Source organism: Sus scrofa, chromosome 6, assembly GCF_054392235.1.
Source record: "Sus scrofa isolate SSC_HxYL_T2T_F1_AM1 chromosome 6, Sscrofa_HxYL_maternal_Yorkshire_Landrace_v2.0, whole genome shotgun sequence".
NCBI classification, from domain to species: Eukaryota; Metazoa; Chordata; class Mammalia; order Artiodactyla; family Suidae; genus Sus; species Sus scrofa.
The window spans coordinates 64,323,229-64,350,842 of NC_139388.1; the positions used below are offsets into that span (position 1 = coordinate 64,323,229).

At 39.6% G+C, this 27,614-nt stretch overlaps 1 protein-coding gene and 1 long non-coding RNA gene across 2 annotated transcripts in view; both read left to right on the forward strand.

The window, feature by feature from the left end:
• The first annotated feature begins 233 nt into the window (after positions 1-233).
• LOC110261067 (uncharacterized) overlaps positions 234-27,614 on the forward strand; it is a 106,383-nt gene continuing 79,002 nt past the window's right edge. The window contains exons 1-2 of the long non-coding RNA XR_014805093.1: positions 234-429; positions 1,153-1,266. This is a non-coding gene — a long non-coding RNA (uncharacterized LOC110261067). The remainder of the gene's footprint in view (positions 430-1,152; positions 1,267-27,614) is intronic.
• Positions 23,222-24,151, forward strand: LOC100738896 (vomeronasal type-1 receptor 4). The gene has a single exon (XM_003481914.1). The coding sequence runs from the start codon at positions 23,222-23,224 to the stop codon at positions 24,149-24,151; it is 930 nt and encodes a 309-aa protein (XP_003481962.1).

A 27,614-nucleotide genomic window follows, 5' to 3' on the forward strand; every position in this document is an offset into this window, starting at 1 on the left:
ATTTAACTGTCCTAAGAAAAAGCAACACAAAATATTTGAGGAACACACCCTCTTGGAAACGTAGTGAAGGACGCACTCGACGCACCCTCGAGTGTCCCATAAATTAGACTTTGATTCCGAACCAAGGTTTTCCACAAGGAATGCAGAAAACTTCTCTCACCTGCTGTGTGGTTCCTCATTAAGGTCTTCTTCCTAATTGCCAGGAGTTGCCTTTAACCACCTGAGGAGGAGGAGGGTGATTACACTGGGGATAAGACTGGCTCCTCACGGGCGCTGCCCGGTGCTCTCCACACACGGCCTCTGACGCAGCCGCTGCGGTGATTACGGCTTCTCCGCGGGGAGATCAGCTCTATGGACAGTGTCCCCATAACGATGGCTCACCCTGTTTGACACCTCCCTGCACAGAACTTTGCAGCCAGGACCCGTCAGGTGAGCGCGTCCTTCTGTTCCATCTAAGGGCAGAAACCGGAACAGCAGTGTTCTCCCGTAGTAGAGGATGTTGGAGAACAGGCTGTGTACCAACATCGGGCAGGATACCTGCTGGCGAGCCTCACTCTGAGCAACTTCATCCAGGCTCTGACTGGGTGGGGGTTTTACACATGGAACAGAGAGTGCGGTTACCAGAGGGGTCACGCTAGGATTTCCTGTAAATGAGATGTAAGGCCGTTCATTCGTTAACAAAGGTTTATGGGATTCTTTGGGGCTCTAGTAATACCCAGCTGCCTGAAATGCCAGAAAATTTTCAGGTCATTACAATTCAAAGGACAGACAAGAATAAGTAATTTCTGTGTTTCCTCCCTCTGTCGCACTGGAGATGGTGTGTATAGGCTGTAGATGAGGCTCACAGGGCGAAGTAACGCTTAGTCGATAAGGAGAATAGTACATGTCCTCACGTAGCTCTCAAGGTATGAGGAAGAGAGAGGAAAAAGGCATAAACATAACAACAAAAGTATGAATTTCATTTGGAGGTAAAGACAGCGAAGCAGTTAAAGTGACTGAGAATGATTAGCAGGTGATTCTGAGCAGGTGCAATCACCTGGGCTGGAGTCTGAGAAAGAGCAAAACATCGGAAGTGAAGGGAGCAGGGAAATTGAGGAGGGGGCAGAACAGCGGTTGCTGGGATGAATCCAAAACGTGTTTCTTGTTTTTCAGTCAAAGGGACTCTGCTTGCTTTTGTGTGAAAAGGGAGAGAGAACGGACGTGAATTTGGAAAACGCGTTATGTGCCTGCTGATATGTATTATCCTCACTTGTAATCCTGCCAGCGGTAAGTCACGAAATGAATGTATACATACATACAATTTGTCGTTGTAAGAAATCAAATTTTTGGTTTTGTTGGTCTTTTCTATTTTTCTCAGCTATCTATTTACTTCAGATTATTGTTATGTCTTTCCTTCTCCTACCTTGGGGCATGGTTTGTTCTTTCTTTCGTTCCATGAGGTCTTAGGTTATTGCCAATTTTTCCTTTTTAAAATGTTATTTGGGAGTTCCCGTCATGGCTTGGTGGTTAATGAATCCGACTAGGAACCATGAGGATGCAGGTTTGATCCCTGGCTTTGCTCAGTGGGTTGAGGATCTAGCGTTGCCATGAGCTGTGGTGTAGGTTGCAGACGCGGCTTGGATCCCGCGTTGCTGTGGCTCTGGTGTAGGCTGGTGGCTACAGCTCCGATTCGACCCCGAGCCTGGGAACCTCCACATGCCAGGGGAGTGGCCCAAGAAATGGCAAAAAAGACAAAAAAAATGTTATTTGTAGTTTTAAATTTTAGGAAAAAATGAAAACTTATGGGTCATTAGAAACAACGTGCATAAAATACAGTTGCACTACAAATAATTTAAATACCTCCAGAACTTTTATCTAGAAAAACACGGCACCAAGGTGCTTTTTCCCTCTGGAATTTGTGTCAGAAAAGGAGTTGACCTGGATCAATGTTTTGGATCCTTCTGACTAATTCGTGCTATGTTTCAAATCGAGGTAAAACGTGTTGTTGGGAAAAAAAACATAAAGTACCTTCACTATGGAAAGAGTATTAATGAGACTGTCTTGTGTCCAGCGTAATTTTCCCTTGTTAGGCTACAGATCTCCAAAACTCTGCTTTCTTACAAAACTGATCTCCATATCCTTTCACACACAAGCCCTTCTTTTCTTCTCTCTGAGCCACTTCTCTCCACCAATTTGCTTCTGCATATTTGACCACATCGCCTACCTCGGGTGTGTGGAATCACAAACAACTTTGTTTTCCTGTCGGGCTGGTTTCATTTGCATGTTGTCCTGAAGATTCATCCATGTGGTTCCATGTGACAAGATTTCCTTCCTTTTAAAGGCTGAATAATATTCCACGGTGGGTACCTAGCATAGTTTGTTTACTCATTCATCTGAAGATCAGATGTGGGTTGTTTCATCTCTTCACTATTGTGAATGGTGCTGCCATGGACATGAGTTTGCAAATGTCTGTTCAAGTTTGCTTTATAATATTTTGAATAGACACCTAGGGCTTGGATTATTTGATCATGGGGTAGTTCTGCTTTCAATTTCTGCCACAGTGGTGGTTCCATCTCATAAGTCATGGTGCCCAAGAGCTTGAAGGTCTCCTCCTTCTCCGATAACACACACTTGCTACTTCCTGTTTAAAATATAGTAGCTACGTTAATTGCTGTGAGACGACCTCTCATTTTGGTTTCTGTTTGCATTTCTCTAAACGATGTCAAACACCTTTTCGTGTTTTGGTTGGCTGTTTGTATGCCGTCTTTAGAGAAATGCGTACTTAAAGTCTTTTGCTCATTTACTAATCAGGTTGTTTAAGTTATAGGAGTTCTTTGTAAATTTTATATGTGGATGTGTCGCATCAGTTAGTGGATTCGTAGGTATTTTCTTCCATCGTGCAGGGTTTATCTCGCTGTATCGATCGTGTCCTTTGACTCACAGCAGTTGTGAGTCAGGTACAGTCTCATTTGCCTACTTCTGCTTTTGTTACCTGTGCTTTTCACAACATAGCAGAGAAATCATTGCTAAATCTAACACAAAGAATTTTTCTCCTATTCATTTCTTCTAGGAGTTTGATAGTTTTGCATCTTACATCTAGGCCTTTAATATATTTTGAAATAATTTTTTATATGTTGTAACATAATTGTCTAGCCTCTTCATTTTATACGTGGATATGCAATATGCTCAACAGTATTTGTTGAAGAGACTGTGTTTCACCACTCAGAGATTGGGCCATGCTTGTGAAAAATAATTTTGATCATAGACACAATGGTGTATTTCTGGGCTTGCTAATTTCTCCATTATGTCTATGTCTGCCTTCATATCAGTAGCGTGAATATTTTGCTTAGTATTTTATTTAAAAATTTTTTATTGTTACTTCCTCAGTACATTTTTTTCTACTGTGCGGCATGGTAAGCCAGTTACACATACATGTATACATTCTTTTTTCTCCCATTATCATGCTCCATCATAAGTGACTAGACATAGTTTCTAGAGCTACACAGCAGGATCTCATTGCTAATCCATTCCAAAGGCAATAGTTTGCATATACTAACTCCAAGCTCCCAATCCATTCCACTCCCTCCCCCTCCCTGTTGGCAACCACAAGTCAATTCTCCAAGTCCATGATTTTCTATTCTGTGGAAAGATTCATTTGTGCCCTATATTAGATTCAAGATATGTGATATCATATGGTATTTGTCTTTCTCTTTCTGACCTACTTCACTCAGGATGAGAGTCTCTAGCTCCACCCATGTTGGTGCAAATGGCATCATTTTGTTATTTTTCATGGCTGAGTAGTATTCCATTGTGTGTATCTTCCACGTCTTCCTAATCCAATCATCTGTTGATGGACATTTAGGTTGTTTCCATGTCTCGGCTATTGTGAATAGTGCTGCAGTGAACATGCAGGTGCATGTGTCTGTTTTAAGTAGAGTTTTGTCCGGATAGATGCCCAAGAGTGGGGTTGCTTGGTCATGTGGTAGTTCTATGTATAGTTTTCTAAGGTACCTCCATACTATTCCCCATAGTTGTTGTACCAGCTTACATTCCCACCAGGAGTGCAGGAGGGTTCCCTTTTCTCTACACCCTCTCTAGCATTTGTTATTTGTGGACTTATTCATGATGGCCATTCTGACTGGTATGAGGTGGTATCTCATGGTAGTTTTGATTTGCATTTCTCTAATAATCAGTGATGTTGAGTATTTTTTCATGTGCTTGTTGGGCATCTGTACATCTTCCTTGGAGAAATGTCTATTCAGGTCTTTTGTCCATTTTTTCCACTGGGTTGTTGGTTTTTTTGCTGTTGAGTTGTATAAGTTGTTTGCATATTTTAGAGATGAAGCCCTTGTCAGTTGCATCATTTGAAACTGTTCTGAATGGGAGAAAATAGTTTCAAATGATTAGTATTTTTTGTCTTAAGTTTTAAAATCAGAAACTGTGAGACCTTGAAATTTGTTCTTCTGCAATAGTGTTTTGAGTATTCGGGATTCACTCAACATTCTTTATGAGTTTTAGTTTTTAAGGTTTTTCTAGCTTATTGAAGTATAATTGACTTAAAATGTTGTATATAGTTTCAGGTGTACAATAATGTGGATCAGTTAGACATAGATATATGCCCATTTTTTCCCATATAGGCTGTTACAAGTTACTGAGTAGATTTTCCTGGGCTATCAGTAGCTTCTTGTTAATCATCTGTAGTATGCATAATAAGGTTTTATTACAGGCTGTTTGTTTTCCTTTCATAATAATTGTGTTTATCGCTATCAAATTCTAAAATTTTATCTATAGTAATTTAATCATATCCCCCTTCAAATGAATAGCATGAATGTTACATTAATAATTTCATGATATAATGGAATAATGTTCCACATAAGTCTTTTCTGGAGAGGTAATTTTTAATATATATGTATAAATATTTGAAGTATTCTGAAAATATATTTTCTTTTAAAAGATGATAAATAAAAGACAATATAAGAAAGGCAGTGTATACATATGTATGACTGGGTCCTAGCAGAAACTGGTACAACACTGAAAATCAACCATAAACCAACAAAAATATTTCAAAAGGAAGAAATATAGTATTTTTTAAATGGACAAATAATTGATATAATGTTATAGTAGTTTTATGCATAAAACATAATGGCTTGAAATAGGTACATATTATAAAATGAGTACTACCATGAGTTTAGATAATATGAATCCCCACACACAATTAGATTATTATATTTTGCTTGAGAACTTGTAAGATTTATCTTAGGGTCACCATGCTGTACAGTAGTAAAAAATAACGTATTGGTGAAATTAAAAAAAATCCTTCAATAAAAAAAGATTTATTTTAGGAAAATTCAAATATGCAGTATTGGAAATACTGCAAAGTCATAATACTAGACACTGCATCCCCAGGACCTACTTATCTTACGACTGACGCTTAGAGCTTTTAACCATTTTCCTCTCTTTTTGCTCACCCCTCACAACCTGTCTCGGGCAGTCACCCACCTGTTCTGTGACTCCCGATTTTTATGTTTTGTTAAGGTGTAATTGATTTACAGTGCTGTCAGCCCTGCTGCACAGCAGTGACCCAGGCACACGCATGCACACACTCCTTTTCTCAGGCTGTCTTCCATTGTGTTCTATCCAAAGATTCTTTACATGATTTTTTTTCCATTGCTGCAAAAAATGTTGGAATTGTGATAGAGATTGCGCCGAATCTGTAGATGGTTTTGTGCCGTTTTGACATTTCAGCAAGACTCAGTCCTCCAACCCGTGAACACAGGGGTCTTTTCATGTGTTTTGCAGTCTTTGCTCTTTTTCATCACGGTGTTCTGGTTTTCAGCGTTTAATTCTTTCACTTCCTTGACTTGGCGTAGGCATCACTATTTATTCCTTTGATGTTATTGTAAATTATTTTCTTTACATATTATGTTGTTCATTTAACCTTTTAATTGAAAAGGCTTCACTGATTGGTTAATTTGTGAAAGGCATTCTCCTCTTTCATGTCCTCCCCTTTGCAACATCGAGAACATCAATACCCAGACCACACCTGGTCTTCCTCTTGTCCTCTCTCTTCCTTACCTTCCACTCCACCTCCTCCAATGCCCCAGTGCCTACAGAGCACTCGCATCCTAACCTTCCTTGCCCTTTCATGCTTCCATGCTGACTCCTCTGGCCAAGGCCTCACACCCAGGAAAGAAAGATGGGGTCCAATCTGACACTCGCCTCTGGGCGAGGAGACTTAACTGCCTAGATCCTACTTTCTTCCCTAGTGTAGGCACTTTTTTCCTTTGGCTATAAAATTAGCTCTTAGAACAGATCTTGATACATCCTAAGATATTTGATGTGTTGTGTTTCCATGTTTGTTTGTCTTAAGATACGTTGCCTTTGCTTTTGTGCACCATTCGTTGTCCCAGAGTTTGTGGTTTAATTTCTACATATTTGTAAATGCCCCACATTGCCTGCCTGTATTATTTTCTACCTTTGCATCAGTGTGGTCGGATGATACTTGATAGGATTTTAAAATCGACATCTTTTCCCTGGACACAACCTACGATGTGTCCTGGTGAACGTTTCTCATGTGTGCTCAAGAAGAATGGGTATCTTGCTGCTCTTGGCCAGAATAGTTAGAAGGTACCTGCCAGGTCCTGTTGTCCAAGTTCCATCGGTCCCTGTTGACTTTCTTCCTGGATGATCCACCGGCGTGGAAAGGGTGAATGCTGCTCGTGTTGTCATCTACATGGATGGAAGAGGGCTTCCTTGTTTACCCTGGGGCAGTAAGTGGAGAGAGAGACCTTCAATGTGATGAACTCTAACGCACTTTGTAGTCTCACAAAATAGTGCCCGTGTTAGCCTGCCATTTATTTATTCTACCCATTTTACAGGCTGTTATTCCGCCCTCCTATCCTTGGCCTTGGTAGGTAATAACATAAGTGAGGAAGACATAACTTATACCCTGATAATAATTTTTATCACTCAGTAAGAACTTTGTTCTAGCCACTGTGGTCAACAGTGGACCTGAAAACCACCTTATATGTCCACACCATATTTACGAGCTATTTTTTTTTTTTTTTAACTATTTCGAACTTTACTTTTTAAATGAGGAGACTTATACCTGGAGTGTAAATAAAGACCCCTACTTAAGACTAAACTCACGAGCCAGTGATCTTGACCCAAAATAAGAGATGATAAGTGGATGATTAGCTGCAGATCATGGACTCTCAAACTGTTCAACAGCTTCTAAACCCAAGGACCTACTATTGCTGGCATATTATCAATAAGGAAACAAGGTTCTCAGACCTGAAGGATGTGTGGGGACTAAGGAACAAGGCCCCAGATGGGTGAATCCAAAGCTGATATTTATAAGCTATTTATTAATAAATGCTGGTATCTCTGGTCTTTTTTTTAATCAATTTATTTAATTACATAATTATTTTATAATTCACTTTTCCCTCTGTCTTTGACAATGGCTCTGAATCCTACAATAATCACTAAAATTATTGGCTTTGGAAGACTTTACACCTTTAACCAGTTAAGTCATCTGTTGTGTTATATGTCACAGAACCTTCTTTTTCAATCATAAAGGCTGTGATCCACCTTTTTTTTTTTTAACTTGGCCATCTCTGTGTACTGTGATGGATCTTGGCTTCGGGTGCCTAGTCCTTCTCATTTATAGTATCTCGAGCAAGTAAACACTCAGAGAACTCGAAGGCACTCAATAACTAGTGAAGATGTGAAGCAATATCTGTGCATTGGGTCTAGTAATAGAAGAGTTTTATTAGATTTGAAGTGTAATTGACTAATAAAATTGTATGTATTAAGAGGGTACAATTGATGTAGAGATTGAATGGTTTGCTTTTTTCATATATACTGAGGTGAGCTGGAGACCATGCTGGTAAAACACCGCAAGAACTGGCATCTCTCAAAAAGTTAAGATCTGCACAGTTTTAAATAATAAGAATTTTTGGCCACGGAGAATATTTTTCATTCTGAATAGAACATCTGGGGGACATTTTCGTGACACGTGTATTCAGAGGGCTACCAATTTTTTGAAATGTATTTTGTAGAGTGTGACTTTCACGTATAAAGATGAGATTCCTCCAACATTGAAAATACATTATCTAGCAATTCTAATGATCGAGATAATGAATGTATACGACATGGCATTTCCACTTACTGTTCTCAGTATTATAATGTAAGTATGAAGTGTACGGTTTCATAGTGTAAAGGAGGATAATCACGAATGATAAACATGGTGCAGTGTAGTTTTGTCTTTCTCTCCACTCAGTCATTTACAAAGAAGACAATTATTCACACCCATTAGTGTGTAAACCACATTTAGACCAAGAGAGGAATGAGTCCTAAATTCAGGGATCTTACACTGTGTTGGGGAGGAAAATATTAAAGTAAATAAATAGAAAATAATAGTGGTAAAATGTGAAATAGATGTCAGCGGTGTGTTCTGCAGTTGAAGGCCTTCCTGTGGAAAAGGACAGAGCTGCGCCTCTCAGGAGAAGAGAAGGCTGAGCATCATCCTTCCGGGTCACGTGCCTAGCAAGTGGCCTCATGTCTGCCAGGGCGGAGCCTGCTCCTAACTCCAGCCCCCTCTGAAGCCGTTTCCATGCCTTTCCAGAGCAACGTGCTAAGAACCACAGGGGAGGTAATGTGAAGACCATTTTTCTGTTACAGATCGGGGTTGGGATGTTAGCCAATGTCATTCTCTTCTTCCGCAGTGTCTCCCCAGTCGTGCTTGGGTGCAAGTTAAGGCCCACACACACGATTCTCATCCACATGGCTGTGGCCAACGCCTTGGTTCTTCTCTCCACTGGGATTCCCCATACAATGGGAACATTTATCTTAAGGCAACACCTGTCTAGTTCGGGGTGTAAAGTTTTATATTACACCCACCAAATATCTCGCAGTACCACCCTGTGCTCCACCCGTGTCCTGAGCACCTATCAGCGTGCCACTATCATCCCAGGAGAGCAGGGAGGACAGCGTTTAGGAAAATCAGTTAAAAGCACTAAAGAGCAGAATGAATATGGCAGAGGAACAAATTAGTGACTTAGAAGATAGAATAATGGAAGTAACACAATCAGGACAGCAGATAGAAATCCAAATGACAAAACACGAAACAACATAGGAGATCAGTGGGATAATATAAAAGTGGGCCAATCTAGGTATAATAGGGATTCCAGAAGGAGAAGAAAAAGAAAAGGGGATTGAAAATATATTTTAATTGTTCAGAGTATTCTATGAGTTTTTGTATTTCTGCAGTATTTGTTAGATTTCTTCTTCATTTCTTATTTTGTTTATTTGGGTTTGTTCTCTCCACTTCTTGGTTTGTCTGGCCAGAAGTTAGTCAATTTTATTTGCCTTTTCAAAGAGCCAGCTCTTGGTTTTACTGACTTTTTCCTATTGTTTTTTGAATCTCTCTTTTTATTGATTTCTTCTCTTATATTCATGATTTCCTTTCTTCTGCTGACTTTAGGTTTTGTTTGTTTTTCTTTTTCTAATTCATTTAGGTGTTGGGTTAGGTTGTCAATTTTAGATTTTTCTGCTTTTTTGAGGAAGGCCTGTATCACTATGAATTTCCCTCTAAGCACTGCTTTTGTGGAATCCCATTGAATTTGAATGGTTGTATTTCATTATCATTTGTTTTGAGGTATTTTTAAATTTCCGTTTTGATTTTCTTCTTGACCCATTGTTTTTTTATTTTTATTTTTATTTTTAATTTTTATTATATTTTATTTTCCCACTGTACAGCAAGGGGATCAAGTTATCCTTACATGTATACATTTTTTCCCCCACCCTTTGTTCTGTTGCAACATGAGTATCTAGACATAGTTCTCAATGTTACTCAGCAGGAACTCCTTGTAAATCTATTCTAGGTTGTGTCTGATAAGCCCAAGCTCCCGATCCCTCCCACTCCCTCCCTCTCCCATCAGGCAGCCACAAGTCTCTTCTCCAAGTCCATGATTTTCTTTTCTGAGGAGATGTTCATTTGTGCTGGATATTAGATTTCAGTTATGAGTGACATCATATGGTATTTGTCTTTGTCTTTCTGGCTCATTTCACTCAGTATGAGATTCTCTAGTTCCATCCATGTTGCTGCAAATGGCATTATGTCATCCTTTTTTATGGCTGAGTAGTATTCCATTGTGTATATATACCACATCTTCCGAATCCAATCATCTGTCGATGGACATTTGGGTTGTTTCCATGTCCTGGCTATTGTGAATAGTGCTGCAATGAACATGCAGGTGCATGTGTCTCTTTTAAGTAGAGTTTTGTCCGGATAGATGCCCAAGAGTGGGATTGCGGGGTCATATGGAAGTTCTATGTATAGATTTCTAAGGTATCTCCAAACTGTTCTCCATAGTGGCTGTACCAGTTTACATTCCCACCAGCAGTGCAGGAGGGTTCCCTTTTCTCCACAGCCCCTCCAGCACTTGTTATTTGTGGATTTATTAATGATGGCCATTCTGACTGGTGTGAAGTGGTATCTCATGGTTGTTTCGATTTGCATTTCTCTTATAATCAGCGATGTTGAGCATTTTTTCATGTGTTTGCTGGCCATCTGTATATTGTCCTTGGAGAACAGTCTATTCAGGTCTTTTGCCCATTTTTCCATTGATTGATTGGTTTTTTTGCTGTTGGGTTGTATAAGTTGCTTATATATTCTAGAGATTAAGCCCTTGTCCGTTGCATCATTTGAAACTGTTTTCTCCCATTCTGTAAGTTGTCTTTTTGTTTTCTTTTGGGTTTCCTTTGCTGTGCAAAAGCGTTTCAGTTTGATGAGGTCCCATGGGTTTATTTTTGCTCTAATTTCTATTGCTTTGGGAGACTGACCTGAGAAAATGTTCATGATGTTGATGTCAGAGAGTGTTTTGCCTATGTTTTCTTCTAGGAGTTTGATGGTGTCCTGTCGTATATTTAAGTCTTTCAGCCATTTGGAGTTTATTTTTGTGCATGGTGTGAGGGTGTGTTTTAGTTTCATTGCTTTGCATGTTGCTGTCCAGGTTTCCCAGCAATGCTTGCTGAATAGACTTTCTTTATCCCATTTGATGTTCTTGCCTCCCTTGTCAAAGATGAATTGACCATAGGTGTCAGGGTTTATTTCCGGATTCTGTATTCTGTTCCATTGGTCTGTCTGTCTGTTTTGATACCAGTACCACACTGTTTTGATGACGTGGCTTTGTAATATTTCTTGAAGTCTGGGAGAGTTATGTCTCCTGCTTGGTTTTTGTTCCTCAGAATTGCTTTGGCAATTCTGGGTCTTGTGTTGTTTCATATAAATGTTTGGATTGTTTGTTCTAGTTCTGTGAAAAATGTCATGGGTAATTTGATAGGGATTGCATTGAATCTGTAGATTGCTTTGGGTAGTATGGCCATTTTTATAATATTGATTTTCCCAGTCCAGGAACATGGAATATCTTTCCATTTCTTTACATCTTCTTTGATTTCTTTGATTAAAGTTTTATAGTTCTCGGCATATAGGTCCTTTACCTCCTTGGTCAGGTGTATTCCGAGGTATTTGATTTTGTGAGGTTCAATTTTAAAAGGTATAGTATTTTTGTATTCCTTTTCTAAGGTTTCATTGCTGGTATACAGAAATGCGACGGCTGTTTTTTTATTTATTTTTATTTTTATTTTTTGTCTCTTTGCTCTTTCTTGGGCCGCTCCCGTGGCATATGGAGGTTCCCAGGCTAGGGGTCTAATCAGAGCTGTAGCCACAGGTCTATGCCAGAGCCACAGCAACACGGGATCTGAGCCACGTCTGCAAACTACACCACAGCTCATGGCAACGCTGGATCGTTAACCCACTGAGCAAGGGTAGGGACCGAACCCTCAACCTCATGGTTCCTAGTCGGTTTTGTTAACCACTGCGCCACGACAGGAACTCCTGCGACTGACTTCTGAATGTTAATCTTATATCCTGCTACTTTGCTGAATTTATTAATCAGTTCAAGTAGTTTTGGGGTTGAGTCCTTAGGATTTTCTAGGTATAGTAGCATGTCATCTGCATACAGTGACAGTTTGATCTCTTCTCTTCCTATATGGATGCCTTTGATTTCTTTTGTTGGCCTAATTGCTGTGGTTAGGACTTCCAAAACTATGTTGAAGAGCAGTGGTGAGAGTGGGCATCCCTGTCTTGTTCCAGATTTGAGTGAGAAGGCCTTCAGTTTTTCCCCATTGAGGATTATATTTGCTGTGGGTTTATCATAAATGGCTTTGATTATATTCAGGAATGTTCCCTCTATACCCACTTTGGCGAGGGTCTTGATCATGAATGGATGTTGGACTTTGTCAAATGCTTTTTCTGCGTCTATTGAGATGATCATATGGGTTTTGACTTTTCTTTTGTTAATGTGGTGTATGATGCTGATTGATTTGCGTATGTTGAACCATCCTTGTGAACCTGGGATGAACCCAACCTGGTCATAGTGTGTGATCTTTTTGATATGTTGTTGGATTCGGTTGGCTAAGATTTTGTTGAGCATTTTTGCATCTATATTCATCAATGATATTGGGCGGTAGTTTTCTTTTTTGGTGGTATCTCTGTCTGGTTTTGGAATGAGGGTGATGGTGGCCTCATAGAATGTCTTTGGGAGTATTCCTTCTTCTTCAACCTTTTGAAAGAGTTTAAGGAGGATGGGCACCAATTCCTCTTTATATGTTTGATAAAATTCACCTGTGAAGCCATCTGGTCCTGGACTTTTATTTGTAGGGAGTGATTTTATGACCTCTTCAATTTCATTTCTAGTGATGGGTCTGTTCAGTTGGTCTGTTTCTGCTTGATTCAGTTTTGGCAGGCTGTAAGATTCTAGAAAATTGTCCATTTCTTCCACATTGTCAAACTTGTTGCCGTATAGTTGTTCATAGTATTCTCTTATGGTTTTTTTTGCATTTCTGCTGTATCTGTTGTGATTTCTCCTTTTTCATTTATAATTTTGGTTATTTGAGTTCTTTCTCTCCTCTTTTTAGTGAGTCTGGCCAGGGGTTTGTCAATTTTGTTCACCTTTTCAAAGAACCAGCTCTTGGTTTTATTAATTTTCTCTATTGTTTTTTGAGTCTCTATTTTACTGATTTCTTCTTTGATCTTTATAATTTCCTTCCTTCTGCTGACTTTAGGTCTTTTTTGTTCTTCTTTTTCTAATTCATTTAAGTGGAGGGTTAAATTGTCAATTTGGGATCTTTCTTCTTTTCTGAGAAAGGCCTGTATTGCTATAAATTTCCCTCTGAGCACTGCTTTTGCAGCATCCCATAGATTTTGAGAGGTTGTGTCTTCATTATTGTTTGTTTCAAGGTAGTTTTTAATTTCCTTCTTGATTTCCTCATTGACCCATTGGTTTTTTAGTAGCATGTTAGGTTTTTTCTCTTTCCTTTTCCCATGGTTGATTTGTAATTTCATGGAGTTGTGGTCAGAGAAGATACTGGAGATAATTTCTATGCTCCTAAATTTGTTGAGGTTAGCTTTGTGTCCCAATATGTGGTCGGTTCTTGAGAATGTTCCATGTGCACTTGAGAAGACTGTGTATTCTGATTTTTTTGGATGTAGTGTCCTGAAGATGTCAATTAAGTCTAACTTTTCTATTGTTTCCTTTAGGATCTCTGTTGCTTTATTGGTTTTCTGTCTAGAGGATCTGTCCATTGATGTGAGTTGAGTATTAAAGTCTCCTACTCTGATTGTATTTCCATCAATTTCTCCCTTTATGTCTGTTAATATTTGTTGTGTGTATCTGGGTGCTCCTGTATTTGGGGCATATATGTTGATGATAGTAACATCCTCTCCTTGGATGGATCCCTTAATCATTAAGTAGTGTCCTTCTTTTTCTTTATGCCTTTTGTTTTAAAGTCTATTTTGTCTGATATGAGTGTTGCAACTCCTGCTTTCCTGTTATGTGTATTGGCGTGAAATATTTTTCCCCACCCTTTCACTTTCAATCTATATGTATCTTTTGTCCTAAGGTGAGTTTCTTGTAGGCAGCATATTGAAGGTTTTTGCCTTTTTATCCACTCAGCCACTCTGTGTCTTTTGATTGGGGCATTCAGTCCATTGACATTTAAGGTGATAATTGATAGATGATTATTTATTGCCATTTTGAACCTCGTGTTCCAGTTGATTCTATGGTTCTCCATTCTTCCTTTTTTTTTTGGTTAGATGGTTTCCTGTTATTATCTGCTTGAGTGTTATTTTTTTTTCCATTTTTTGCAAATGCAATATTTGGTTTTGGCTTGTGGTTGCCCTGTTTTTTAAGTATGCTAACCCCTTCCTATAATTGTGTGTTTTAGCCTGATGGTCCTTTAGGTTCAAACACTTCATTACTATATTAAAATTAAGAGAAACAAAGAAACAAACAAACAAAGGGTCTATTTATTTCCTAACATCCCTTGCCCACATTTTATGATTTTGATGACTTTTTTTTCTTTTTAATTTTATTTTGTTTAATTTAATTTTAAAATGTTCATGATTAAATCTGTATGCTGGCTTATTTGAGTGACTGCTCTCTGATTGTGGTGTCCTAATCCTACTTCTTCCTCTTCTTTTTTTTTCTTTTTCCTCCCTTTCTTTCCTTCCTTTCTTTTTTTGTTTAGAGAAGCCCTTTCAGTATTTCTTTTAGCCTGGGTTTTGTATTGCTGTATTCTTTTAGCTTTTGTTTGTTGGAAAAAATTTTTATTTTCCCTTCTATTTTAAATGATATTCTTGCTGGATAGAGTATTCTAGGTTGCATATTTTTTTCCTTTTAGCACTTTAAATATCTCTTGTCATTCCCTCCTGGCCTGTAGTGTTTCTGTAGAGAAATCAGCTGATGATCTTATGGGGGTTCCCTTGTAGGTAACATTCTGTTTTTCTCTTGCTGCCTTTAGGATCCTCTCTTTATCACTAACTTTTGCCATTTTTATTATGATGTGTCTTGGTGTGGGTCTGTTTGGGTTCAGTTTGTTTGGGGCCCTCTGTGCTTCTTGTATCTTGAACCCAGTATCCTTTAGATTTGGGAAGTTTCCATTGATAATTTCTTCAAATATATTTTCCATCCCCTTATCTTTTTCTACTCCTTCTGGAATTCCTATTATGTGTAGATTGGCCCGCTTTATATTATCCCATAGGTCTCTTATATTGCTTTCCTTTTTTTTGATTTGGTTTTCTGTCTGCTGCCCTGATTGGGTGATTTCCATTATTCTATCTTCCATATCACTGATTCATTCTTCTGCATTATTCATTCTGGTTTTTACTGCCCGTAGTTTTGTTTGTATCTCTGCAAATGAATGTTCTAGTTTTTCTTGGCTCCTCCTTATATTTTCTAGTTCCTTTCTGAGGGTATCTGCATTACTGTTCATATCTTCTCTTAATTCCTTCAGTATTTTCACTATTTCTCTTTTGAACTCCAGGTCTGTCAGACTGCAGAGATCTGTTTCATTGTTGACTGTTTTAGGTGAGTTCTCCTGTTGGTTTGACTGGGGGTGGTTTCTCAGCTTCTTCATCTTGCTTGTTGTTTTCTTTCTCCTGAAGGAGTTGTACTCTCCGTTATCGGGCAGTGTTTGCCTTGTCACTGCCGTGGAATATTTCCTGAGGGCTGGCATTGTTGGTCAGTCTTTTTTTGAGGCAGTGTGGCTTTTCTGGAGTGTTGGCAGGGCTAACAGAGTCTTGCTGAAGCAAAGGAGGACTTCCTGAGGGCAGACAGGACTGGGAGGTCCACACCAAGATGGGATTAGATTTCACTCGGCCAGGCAGAGCTTGCTCTGGTGTTTTGGGGCTGTGGGGCTCTTTCAGGGGGCTGGCGGTGCTGGGCAGCTGTTCTGTAGTAGTGCAGCACCCTCAAGTGCTGGAGCAGCTATCTGGGTCACTGAGAACCTAAGAGGCTCTTCCCTAGGGCAGCCCGACTCAGAAGGACTGTCTGAGAATGTAGGCAGATCTTTTCACAGTCTGACCAAGCTTGTTCTATCTTTTTTGGACTGCAGGGGCTCTTGCAGGAGGCTGGCAGTGCTGGGCAGCTGTTCCACGTGAGTGAGGCACCCCCCAAGGGCTGGAGCAGCTAGCTGGGCCACTGCAAACCCAAAAGATTCTTCCCCAGGGCAGCCCGACTCAGGACTGTCCAAGAATTAGGCAGATCTATTCACGGCCTGGCCAAACTTATTGTAGCTTTTCTGGGCTGCAGGGGCTCCTGCAGGGAGCTGGTGGTCCTGTGCAGTTGTTCTGCGGAGTGCGGCTCCCCCCGAGAGCTGGAGTGGTTAGCTGGGCTGCTGTGAACCCAAGAGTCTCTTCCCCAGAGCAGCCCGACTCAGAAGGACTGTCCAAGAATTAGGCAGATCTTTTCATGGCCTGGCCAAGCTTGTTCTAGCTTTTCTGGGCTGCAGGCCTTTTCCTGGGTGCTGATCCGCGGGGGTGAAGCCCCTCCAAAGGGCAAGCAGGCCAGGGCAGGGACAGCCCTTGCAGTGGTAGGCCTCAGGCAATTGTTGAGGCCAGCCCTCCTGGATGGCAGGCAGCCCCAGGTCTGGCGAGTGTGTAGGGGGTGGTGGGGGTGGGGGGAGGGGATGCACTGGGAAGCACAGCTTTCTGCTAGCTAGCGGGCCTGAAAGCTTGCTGTGGCGTGGGGAGTATTCTATGGGGGCCACCCCTTCTTGTCTCCCCTCGCCAACACTGGTGCAGACCTGGCTCTTGTCCCAGGTTCCCTCTGATATGACTTTCCACTTCCCTGACCTTAGTGTATTGCTCCCTCCCCCTGTGACGCTCTGCTTTCTAGTCTCCCGGGCAGTCCCTGCCCCATCAAACTTGACAGACTGGTTTCTAGACCTCCCAAGTCTCTTCTCCACTCCGCCCGCCGAGCCCTTTCCTGGGGACTAACCTCCGGAGCTGAGGTCTCGGTGCCCAGCCCCCATCCAGCCATCTCAATTTTTGGTGACTGTGCCCATAGTTCAGATGGTCTGTCCAGTTCTCGCTCTGCTTTTGAGAACTCCAACTTACTGCTACACTCTTCTCTGCATCTGGAGATTCCTCCGATTCAGTTGATCTTTCTGTCAAGTAGGTGACTTTCCAGGGTGTGGGATCCCTTTCTCCTCTGCAGTTCCCTTTCAGGAGTGCCCATCCGGCTCAGATTCCCCTTCTCTCACTCTCCTCTCTTCTCTTGTTTTACCTAGTAATGTCACGAAATTCTTGCCGTCATTGGAGTTTAGGTTCTTCTGCCATCGATTGGTTGCTGTTCTGTGCTGGTCGTTTATCCTGTAGATGTGTTTTTTGTTGTTGTTGTTGTGTTTGTGGGAGAGGGAGAGCGTGTCCCCCTACTCCTCCGCTGTCTTGCCTCCTCCCCATTGTTTTTTTAGTAACAGGTCGTTTAGTCTCCATGTAGTCAGTTTGTTCTCATTTCTTTTCCTGTGGTTGATTTCTGGTTTCAAGCCATTATGGTCAGAGAATATACTCAAAATAATTTCTATACTCTTAAACTTGTCAAAGTTAGTTTTGTGCCCCAGTATATGGTCAATCCTTGAGAATGTTCCATGTGCACCTGAAAAGAATGTATATTCTGATTTTTGGATGTAAAATCCTGAAAGTGTCAATTAGGTCTAAGTTTTGTATTGTATCATTTAGGATCTCTGTTGCCTTATTGGTTTTCTGTCTAGAGGCTCTGTCCATTGAGGTGAGTGAGTTGTTAAAATCAATTTCTCCTTTTATGTCTGTTAGTATTTGTTGTATGTATCTGGGTACTCCTACGTTAGGGACATATATATATATATATATATATATATATATATATATATATATATAATTGAAATATCCTTTTCTTGAATGGATCCTTTTATAATTAAATAGTGTCCTTCTTTGTCTTTTTTATGGCATTCATTTTTGAGTCTCTTTTGTCTGATAGGAGTATTACATGTTCTATTTTCTTCTTTTTCACTGGCATGAAATATATTTTCCCATCCCCTCCCTGACAATCTTTATGAACCCTTTGCCCTAGAGAATATTGTGAACCATTATATGCCAACAAATTCGACAACCTAGAAGAAACAGACAACTTTCTATAGAGACTTACACCTGCCTAAACTGAATCCAGAAGAAATAAATCAACGGAACATACCAGTCACTAGAAATGAAATTGAATGTGTCATAAAAACACACCTGCAAACAAAAGTTCAGGACCAGATAGCTTCACAGGTGAATTCTACCAAAGAAGATTTACCCATTTGTTTATTTATTTATGCTTTTTAGGGCCAAATCCATGGCATATGGAGGAGGTCCCCAGGCTAGGAGTCCTCAGAGCTGCAGCTGCTGGCCTACATCACAGCCACAGCAACATCAGATTCGAGCTGCGTCTGTGACCTACAACACAGCTCACGCCAATGCCATATCCTTAACCCACTGAGGTCAGGATAGAACCTGCAACCTAATGGTTCCTAGTTGGATTCATTTCCAGTGTGCCACAATGGGAACTCCCATAGAAGAATTTATACCCATACTTTTTCAACTTTTCCAAAAGTTTGAGGAAGAAACACTCCCAAATACATTCTATGAAGCCACCATCACCCTAATACCAAAACCGGCTAAAGATACTGCCAAAAAAATTATAGGCCAATATATTTGATTAATATAGATGCAAAAATTCTCAACATATTTTAGCCAATCGAGTCAAACATCATATAAAAAAGATCATATACCATGACCAGGTGGGATTCATCCCAGGCTTCCAAAGGTGATTCAACATACTCAAATCAATCCACATCATACAACACATGATCTTCTCCATAGATGCAGAAAAAGCATTTGACAAAATCCAACATCCATTTATGACAAAAAAAAAAAAACAAAACACCTCTTACCAAAGTGGGTATAGAGGGAACATACCTGAACATAATCAAAACCATTTATGGCAAACCCACAGCCAGTATAATACTCAACCTGAACGCCTTCCCACTAAAAACTTCAACAGGACGAGGATGCCCACTCTCACCTCTTTTATTCAACATAGTGCTTGACATTCTATTCCTAGCAATCGGACAAACAAAAGAAATTAAAGGTATTCAAATTGGAAGAGAAGAGGTAAAATGCCACTGTATGCAGATGACATGACACTATACATAAGAAAATATTATATTTTATATTTAAATAGATAGCCTAAGGACCCAAACAAAACTCCTCAGACTGGTTAAACAATTCAGCAAGACAGTAGCCTACAAGATTAACATTCGGAAATCAGTGGCATTTCTGAATACTAACAATGAAATAACAGAAAAGGAATACAAAAACAAAATACCTCTTAAAATCACAACCTCCCAAAAGAAATACCTAGGAATAAACCTGACCAAGGAGGTGAAAGACTTATATGCTGAACTATAAAACATTAGTCAAGGAGATTAAAAAGGATTCAGAGAAATGGAAATATATTCCATGCTCCTGGGTTGGAAAATTTAATATCACAAAAATGGCCATATTGCACAATCTACAGACTCAATGAAATCTCTCTTAGATTTCCCATGACATTTTTCACTGAACTAGAACAAACTACACAAAAATTTTTATAGAATTATAAGAGACCCAGCATTGACAAAGCAATCCTGAGGAACATAAACCAAGCAGGAGGCATAACTCTCCCAGACTTCAGGCAATATCATAAAGCCACAGTCATCAAGACAGTGTGGTACTGGTATCAAAACAGACGTATAGACCAATGGAACAGAATAGAGAACCCACAAATAAACTCAGACACCTATGGTCAATTAATCTTTGACAAAGGAGGCAAGAATATAAAATGAGAAAAAAGTCTTTTCAGCAAGTGGTGCTGGGGAAACATAGAACCAGCATGTAGTCAATGAAACTGGAACACACCCTCACACCATGCACAAAAATAAACACAAAATTAAGCTCAAAGAGTTAAACATAAGACAAGACACCATCAAACTCCTAGAAGAGAACATAGGCAAAACATTTGCTGACATCAACCTTAGAAATGTTCTCTTAGGTCAGTCTCCCAAGGCAACAGAAATAAAGCAATGGGACCTAAAAAAACTGACAAGTTTTGCACAGCAAAGGAAACCATTAAAAAAAAAAACCCACCAATAACTGACTACCTGTGAAATGGGAGAAAATTGTTTCAAACAATGCAACTGACAGGGCTTAATCTCTAAAATAAATATACAAACAACTCATACAACTCAACAGTAAAACAAAAAACAAACCCAAGAACTGAATTTAAAAATGGGCAGAAGACCTGAACAGACATTTCTTTAAAGAAGATACACAGATGCCCAACAAGCACATGAAAACAAGCTCAACATAACTGATTATTAGAGAAATGCAAATCAAAACTACTGTGAGGTACCAACTCACACCTATCAGAATGGCCATAATTAGTAAATCCACAAGTAACAAATGCTGGTGAGGGTGTAGAGAAAAGGGAGCCATCCTGCACTCCTGGTGGGAATGTAAATTGGTACAAACTCTATGGAAAACAGTATGGAGGTACCTCAGAAAACTAAATATAGAACTACCATATGACCCAGCAATCCCATTATTGGGCATATATCTGGCAAAACTTTTCTTGAAAAAGACACAGGCACCTGCATATTCATTGCAGCTCTATTCACAACAGCCAAGACATGGAAACAACCTACATGTCCATCGACAGTTGAATGGATGAGGAAGATGTGGTATATAGATGCAATGGAATACTACTCAGCCATAAAAAAGAACAATATACTGCCATTTGCAGCAACCTGGATGGAACTAGAGACTCTCATAACTAGTGAAGTAAGTCAGAAAGAGAAAGACAAATACCATATGATATCACTTACATCTGGAATCTAATATATGCCACAAATGAACTCTTCCACAGAAAAGAAACTGAAGGACTTGGAGAAAAGGCTTGTGTTTGCCAAGGGGGCTGGGGCAGGATTGGGATGGACTGGGAATCTGGGGTTAACAGATGCAGACTATTGCATTTGGAATGGCTTAGCAGTGAGAGCCTGCTGTGTAGCACTGGGAACTATGTCTAGTCACTTATGATGGAGCATGGTAATGGGAGAAAAAAATGTATACATGTATGTGTAACTGGGTCACCATGCTGTACAGTAGGGAAAAAAATCATATTGGGGAAATAACAATTAAAAAAAAAAAGGGTTTCATTCCAAACAAGGATTCTCACATGGGGGACACAGAAAACTTTCCCTGCCTTCTGCTCAGCTGCTCACATAGACCTTCCCAGTAATTGCCAGGAGGTGTCACTAATCACCAGACGTGGCTGAGGGGGATGAGCCCTGGGGATGAGATTTGCTCCTCACTGGAGACGCCCCAGCCTCTCCATGCAGACAGTGTCACTGACACTACAGATGACATGATAATAACGGCACCTCTGTGGGGAGAGCAGGTCCAGGGACCCTGTCCCTATAACTGTGGCCCATCCTGATGAACTCGTCCCTGCACAGAGCTCTGGAGCCACGTCCAGGCAGGTGAGTGTTTCTTCAGGTACAGGGCAAAACTTACTAACTACTTCAAGTAGTTTTATTGTGGCTCTTTTAGGATTTACTATTTATTAGATCATGGCACCTGCAAAGATAAAAAACATCCTTTTCTCTTTCCGATTTGAATGTCCTTCTTTTTTCCTTCTTCAGTTGTTCTGGCTAGAATTTCAAGAACTGAATTGAATAAAAAGGGTTGGGGTGAGCACCCTTTTCTTTTTTCCTGATCTTAGAAAGAAAGCTTTTGGCTTTTCATTATTGATGTGATATTAACTGTGGACTTGTCACATGTATCACAAAAGATGCTTTTATTGTACTGTTTAATTAGTTTTGCTATTTTTTTTCCTTTTAGGCTGCATCAGCAGCATATGGAAGTTCCTAGGAGAGGGGTCAAATCAGAGCTACAGCTGCTGCCCTACACCATATCCACAGCAACATGGGTTCTGAGCCATATCCGCAAAGTAACACCACAGCTCATGGCAACACCAGTTCCCCAACCTCCTGAGCGAGGCCAGGGATCAAACCTGCATCCTCGTGGATGCCAGTAGCATTCATTTCCGCTGTGACACAATGGGAGCTCCAGTTTTGCTACTATCATGTTGAGGATTTTAGCACCGCTATCTAGGAGAGAGATTGGTCCGTAATTTATTTCATCTCTGTGTGTACTGTCCTTCTCTGTCTTTGGTGATGCTAGCTCTCTAAAATGAGGTTGGAAGTTCCCCTTCTTTTTCCTTTTTCATTTTTTTTGGAAGCTTTAAGAACAATTGGTATTCATTCCTCTTTAAATATTTAATAAAACTCACTTCAAGCCATCTCTTCCTTGGCTTTTCTTTGTGAAGAGGTTTTTAATGCTTCAACCTCCTTACCAATAATTGGTGTGTTCTGATTATCTGCTTCTTCATGAATCACTCTTGGTAAGCTGAATGTTTCTAAGAATTAGTCTTTTTAATCTATGCTATCTAATTTGATGCTATATGTTTTCTTTGTCATTTCTTATAATCCTTAGTATTTTTGTGTTATCATTTGTAACTTCTTTTTCACTTTTGATTTTATTTGACTTCTCCCTTTTTTCTCAGTTTAGCTACAGCTTCTCAATTTAGTTTATCCTCTCCAAAGGAAAAAAAAAAAGCTTTATTTCTACCGTCTCCTATTGCATCATTGTCCCACCACATTGTTTTTTATGTGTGCATATATCTATTGTGTTTCTGTACTAGAACATCTGATGAAACTGTCTTTGGGCGTGTTCCTTCTTCTTCAACCTTTTGAAAAGTTTAAGGAGGATGGGCACCAGCTCCTCCACAATATTGTTGAACAGCACAGACATGCATCCTAAAATTATGGACCTTCCATGCACTTGGACATAAGTAAAGACCAAGGGAATTTGAGTAAAATATGGACTTAGTTAGTAATAATACATAAACCGTGCTTGTGGCAACTGTATTATATTAATGTCTGATGTTAATGGGGGAATGGTGTTGGAGTGTATGCAAATTCTCTGTAACTCTTTGCAGTTACTTTGTTACAGAGTTTTATTCTGTAACACTATTCTAAAATACAAGAGCATTTTTAACAAAAAAAGAATCAAGATAAGCGTAAAAAGAAATAAATGCAAATGAATAACAATGATCGTTGTATGATGTCAGTGTATCTTTGCCGGGTAAAGTCATTTCCCTGGAGTACAACAGTGTCTTCCTTCTCAGGTGAAGTCAAGAGAGAGAACCCATGCCCAATGTTCTTTTGTAAGAAGACCGCTGGCACAGCCTCTGCTTTTTCTCTAGGCCTCCCTGAAGCCCTCTCAATGCATTTTCAGAAAGACATCCTAGGAACCACAAGCCAGGCAGCTCTGAAAACCCTGTATCTTTTACAGATGGGGGTTGGGTCTCTGGCCAATGTCATTCTCTTCTTCCACAACATCTCTCCCATCCTGCTTGGCCACAAGCAGAGGCCCACATACACGATCCTCAGTCACATGGCTGTGGCCAATCTCATGGTTCTTTTCTCCTCTGGGATTCCCCACATAATGACGGCTTTTGTATGGAGGAAACCCCTGTCCAGTCTTGGGTGTAAGTGTGTCTATTACCTACAGAGGGTGTCTCGCAGCACCACCCTGTGCTCCACCTGTGTCCTGAGCACCTGTCAGTTCCTCACTCTCATGCTGGGGAGAGCAGAGAGGACAGTGCTGAGAGGAAGAGTCTTCAGGTTCACTGGTTCCTTCTGCTGCATCTGCTGGGTATCGAATGTCTTAATGTACATCGATGTTCCTCTGAGAATAGCAGGTTCACAGCACACACACAACTACACCGATACCCAAGGAAGCTGGTTCTGCTCTTCCTCAGCTCCCAATCCAGGCCTTGGCTATTTGTGGTCCATCTCTGATGTCGTGTTTATTGGCCTCATGGCATGGTCCAGTGGCTCCATGCTGCTTCTCCTGCACAGACACCACCAGAGGGTGCAGTATATACACGGCCCCACTGGATGCCATCAGTACCTCCCTGAGGACAGAGCCACCCGCACCATCCTGATGCTGGTGGTCGCCTTTGTCTTCTTCTCTGTGCTGAATTCTATTTTTGCTTCTTATATCAGTGCCTTCTCTGATTTTCATCTGCGGTTGCTACAGACCTCTAGTTTCTTGGTTTCATGTTTTCCCACCATTTCCCCCTTCCTGCTGCTCCTGAGGGACCCTAGACCTCTTAAATTATGCTCTTGGGTTGTTGGAAATCATGCTTAAGCTGTTCAATATTTTGTTGATAGCTTCCATCACAACAGTAAGTAATCTCTTTTGTAATCATTTCTCAGTACCAGGTTTTTAATTGGGTATAATTAACATATAACATTATCTAAGTTTCCGTTGTTCAACATAACGAATGGTTACATATATCCAAATGATCACCACAACAACTCTGGTTCCCATCCATCCATCCCCATTCATGGTTACAAGAATATTTTTCTTGTGATGAGAACTTTGAGGATGGATTCTTGTGGTGCCTTTCAGTTATGCAATAAACTATAGTTAGCTATAGTCAGCATGTTGTACATCACGTCCCCATGACTTTTTAGTTTATAATCGAAAACTGGTACTTTTTGAATTTTTTACAGAGTGCCCTTTTTTCGCATACAATACAAAAAACGTAGACGGTGGATCTAATGCTGGTGCTGCCTTGGGAGGCATGTGGTCAGTCCATGAAATTATCAGCTCAAAAATATACAAACTGTTACTGAGGAGACCATTCCCCATTGACCAGTGTCACCTACCCGAAAAAAAATTTCATTTCTTCAAGAACATTCGAAAGTTTCTACAAATTTAATGCTCATGTGCTGTGGCTACTACCTGATATATGTTGGCACATAAACCAATATTGATCTAGATAAACCTTACTCCAGGGCTGGTGGAGATTTTATTTCATAGATGAAGGTAAGAAACCAGGAAAATGAACTCTTTATACTTCTCACATGAATAGTTCATTTTCAACGTTGCAAACCAGAATCTTGATACTCAGGTTTTCCACGTATCCCATATGATTTTTTTCTGCTTTTTTTTTTTTCATTTACTCTCTTAGCAGTCTGATGTTTTACGCATTCCATTAAAATTTATAGTGCAAAGTTATAACAAAGTTTATTGATCCCAAATCCATTATGTATGGTTCTCAAAATATTAATTCTAGATAGAACTACTGTTGTCCATTTCACATTTCAGAGAATACATAGGCATCATGAGTAGTATAATTCTACAATTATTTCAGTGACTAATGCTATTGTTTATATAAATTTTGTCCTATGCATGTTATTACCCACAATTAATGCTATGATTTTTGTTGTCATAAGCTACTTGTCTCTTATAGAAGATAAGAAATGAAAATAAACACAATATATGTAACTACCTGATTGTCATCTCTGCTGCTTCTAATTATTTTCTCTGATTTCTTCTGGTGTAATTTGCCATCATTATGAAGAACTTTTGTTAAATTTCAGAAGTTGGGTTTGTTACAGGTGAATTTGTTCAATGTCTATTCATGTTATATTTTAAATATAATTTATTGGAGTATAGGGTTTTAAAAAATTTTTATTAAGGTATAGTTTATTTATAATGATCCTTCAATTTCTGCTATACGGCAAAGTGACCCAGCCATTTATATTTTCTTTCTTTTTTCATGCTGTCTTCCATCATGTTCTTACCCAAGAGACTGAACGTAGTTACCTGTGCTGTGCAGTAGGACTCCATTGCTTATCCATTCTAAATGTAATGGTTTGCATCTACCAACCCCAAATTCCCTGTCCATTCCACTCACTTTTGTTCCCCACTGGTCTGCTCTCTATGTCTCTCTCTATGCTCTCTATGTCTGCTCCCCACAAGTCTGCTCTCTATGTCCATGATTTGCCTCTGTTTTGTCGATTGGATCATTTGTGCTATATTTTAGCTTCCACATAAAAGTGATATCATATTATACTTGTCTTTCTTTTTATGACTTACTTCACTTTGTATGAGAGTCTCTAGTTGCATCCATGTTGCTGCAGATGGCATTATTTTGTCCTTTTTATGGCTGAGTAGTATTCCATGGCATACACGTACCACCTCTTTTTAATTCACTGATCTGACGATAGGTGTTTCGGTTGTTTCCATGTCTTGGCTATTGTGAATAGTGCTGTGGTGAACATGGGACTTCATGTCTCTTTTTGAAAGGATGTTTTGCCTGGATACATGACCAGGAGTGGGATTGTTGGGTCATATGGCAGTTCTATGTTTGGTTTTCTGTGATACCTCCATACTGGTTTCCATAGTGGTTGTAATAATTTACATTCCCACCAGCAGGGAAGGAGGGTTCCCTTTTCTCTGCACCCTCTCCAGCACTTGCTCTTTTCTGACTTATTCATGATGGCCATTCTGACTGGTGTGAAGTCATACCTCATCGTGGTTTTGATTTGCATTTCTCTAATGATTAGTGACGTTGAGCATATTTTCAAATGTTTTTGACCATCCATACGTGTGTTATTTGGAGAAATGTCTGTTTAGATCTTCTGCCAATTTTTAAAATTGTTTTTGTGTTTATTATATAATGCTGCATGAGGTGGTTATATATTTTGGAGATTAATCCCTCACTGAATACTTCATTTGCAAGGAATTTCTTCAATTCTGTGTGGTGTCTTTTCATTTTGTTTATTGCTTTTTGTTGTTGTTGTACAGAAGTTTAGGTTTAATTAGATACAATTTGCTTATTTTTGTTTTTATTGTCATTATTCTAGACGGTGGAGCAAACAAGATGTTGCTGTGATTTATGTCCAAGAGCCTTCTGGCTGTGTTTTCCTCTAGGAGTTTCATACTATTTGACCTTACGTTTATAAATTCAATCCATTTTGAGTTTATGTTTGTGGACGGTGTTAGAGAACGTTCTAATTGCATTCTTGCTCATGCATCTGTCCAGTTTTCTCAGCACCGCTTATTGAAGAGACTATCTCCTCCACCATGTATTCTCACCTCCTTTGACATAGATCAGTTGACCATAGGTGCTTGGGTTTATTTCTGGGCTTTCTATTCTTAAATATAATACCTTTAAAAATTTTTATTGGAGTATTTTTGACTTACAGTGTTGTGCTATTTTCAGGTGTACAGCAAAGTGAATCCATCGTACATATACATATATGCACGCCTCCTCTTCGGATTCTTTTCACATATAGGTTATTAGGGAGTATTGAGGAGATTTTCCTGTGCTGTGTAATAGGTCCCGGTTGGTTCTCTGTTCTATAAATGGTAGTATGTATATGTTAATACCAACCTCCTAATTTATCTGTCCCCCCAGTCTTTCCCATTTAGAAACCATAAGTTTGGTTTCAAAATCTTTGAGCCTGTTTCTGGTTTTGCAAATAAGTTAATTTGTACTGCTTTTAAAGATCCCACATATAAATGATATTATGTGATATTTTCCTTTTTCTGTCTTGCTTACTTCACTTAATATGATAATTCCTAGGCCCATCAATGTTGCAGCAAATGACATTATTTTATTATGTTTGAAGGCTGAGTAATTTCCATCGTATGCATGTACAGCCAGACTAATCAAGATAAAAAGTGGAGAGGGCTCAAATAAATCAAATTAGAAATAAAAAAGAAGAAATTTTAATTGTCACCACAGAAATACAAGGATCATTAGAGACTACTACTAGAAACTGTAAACTTATAAAATGCACCACCTAGAAGAAAT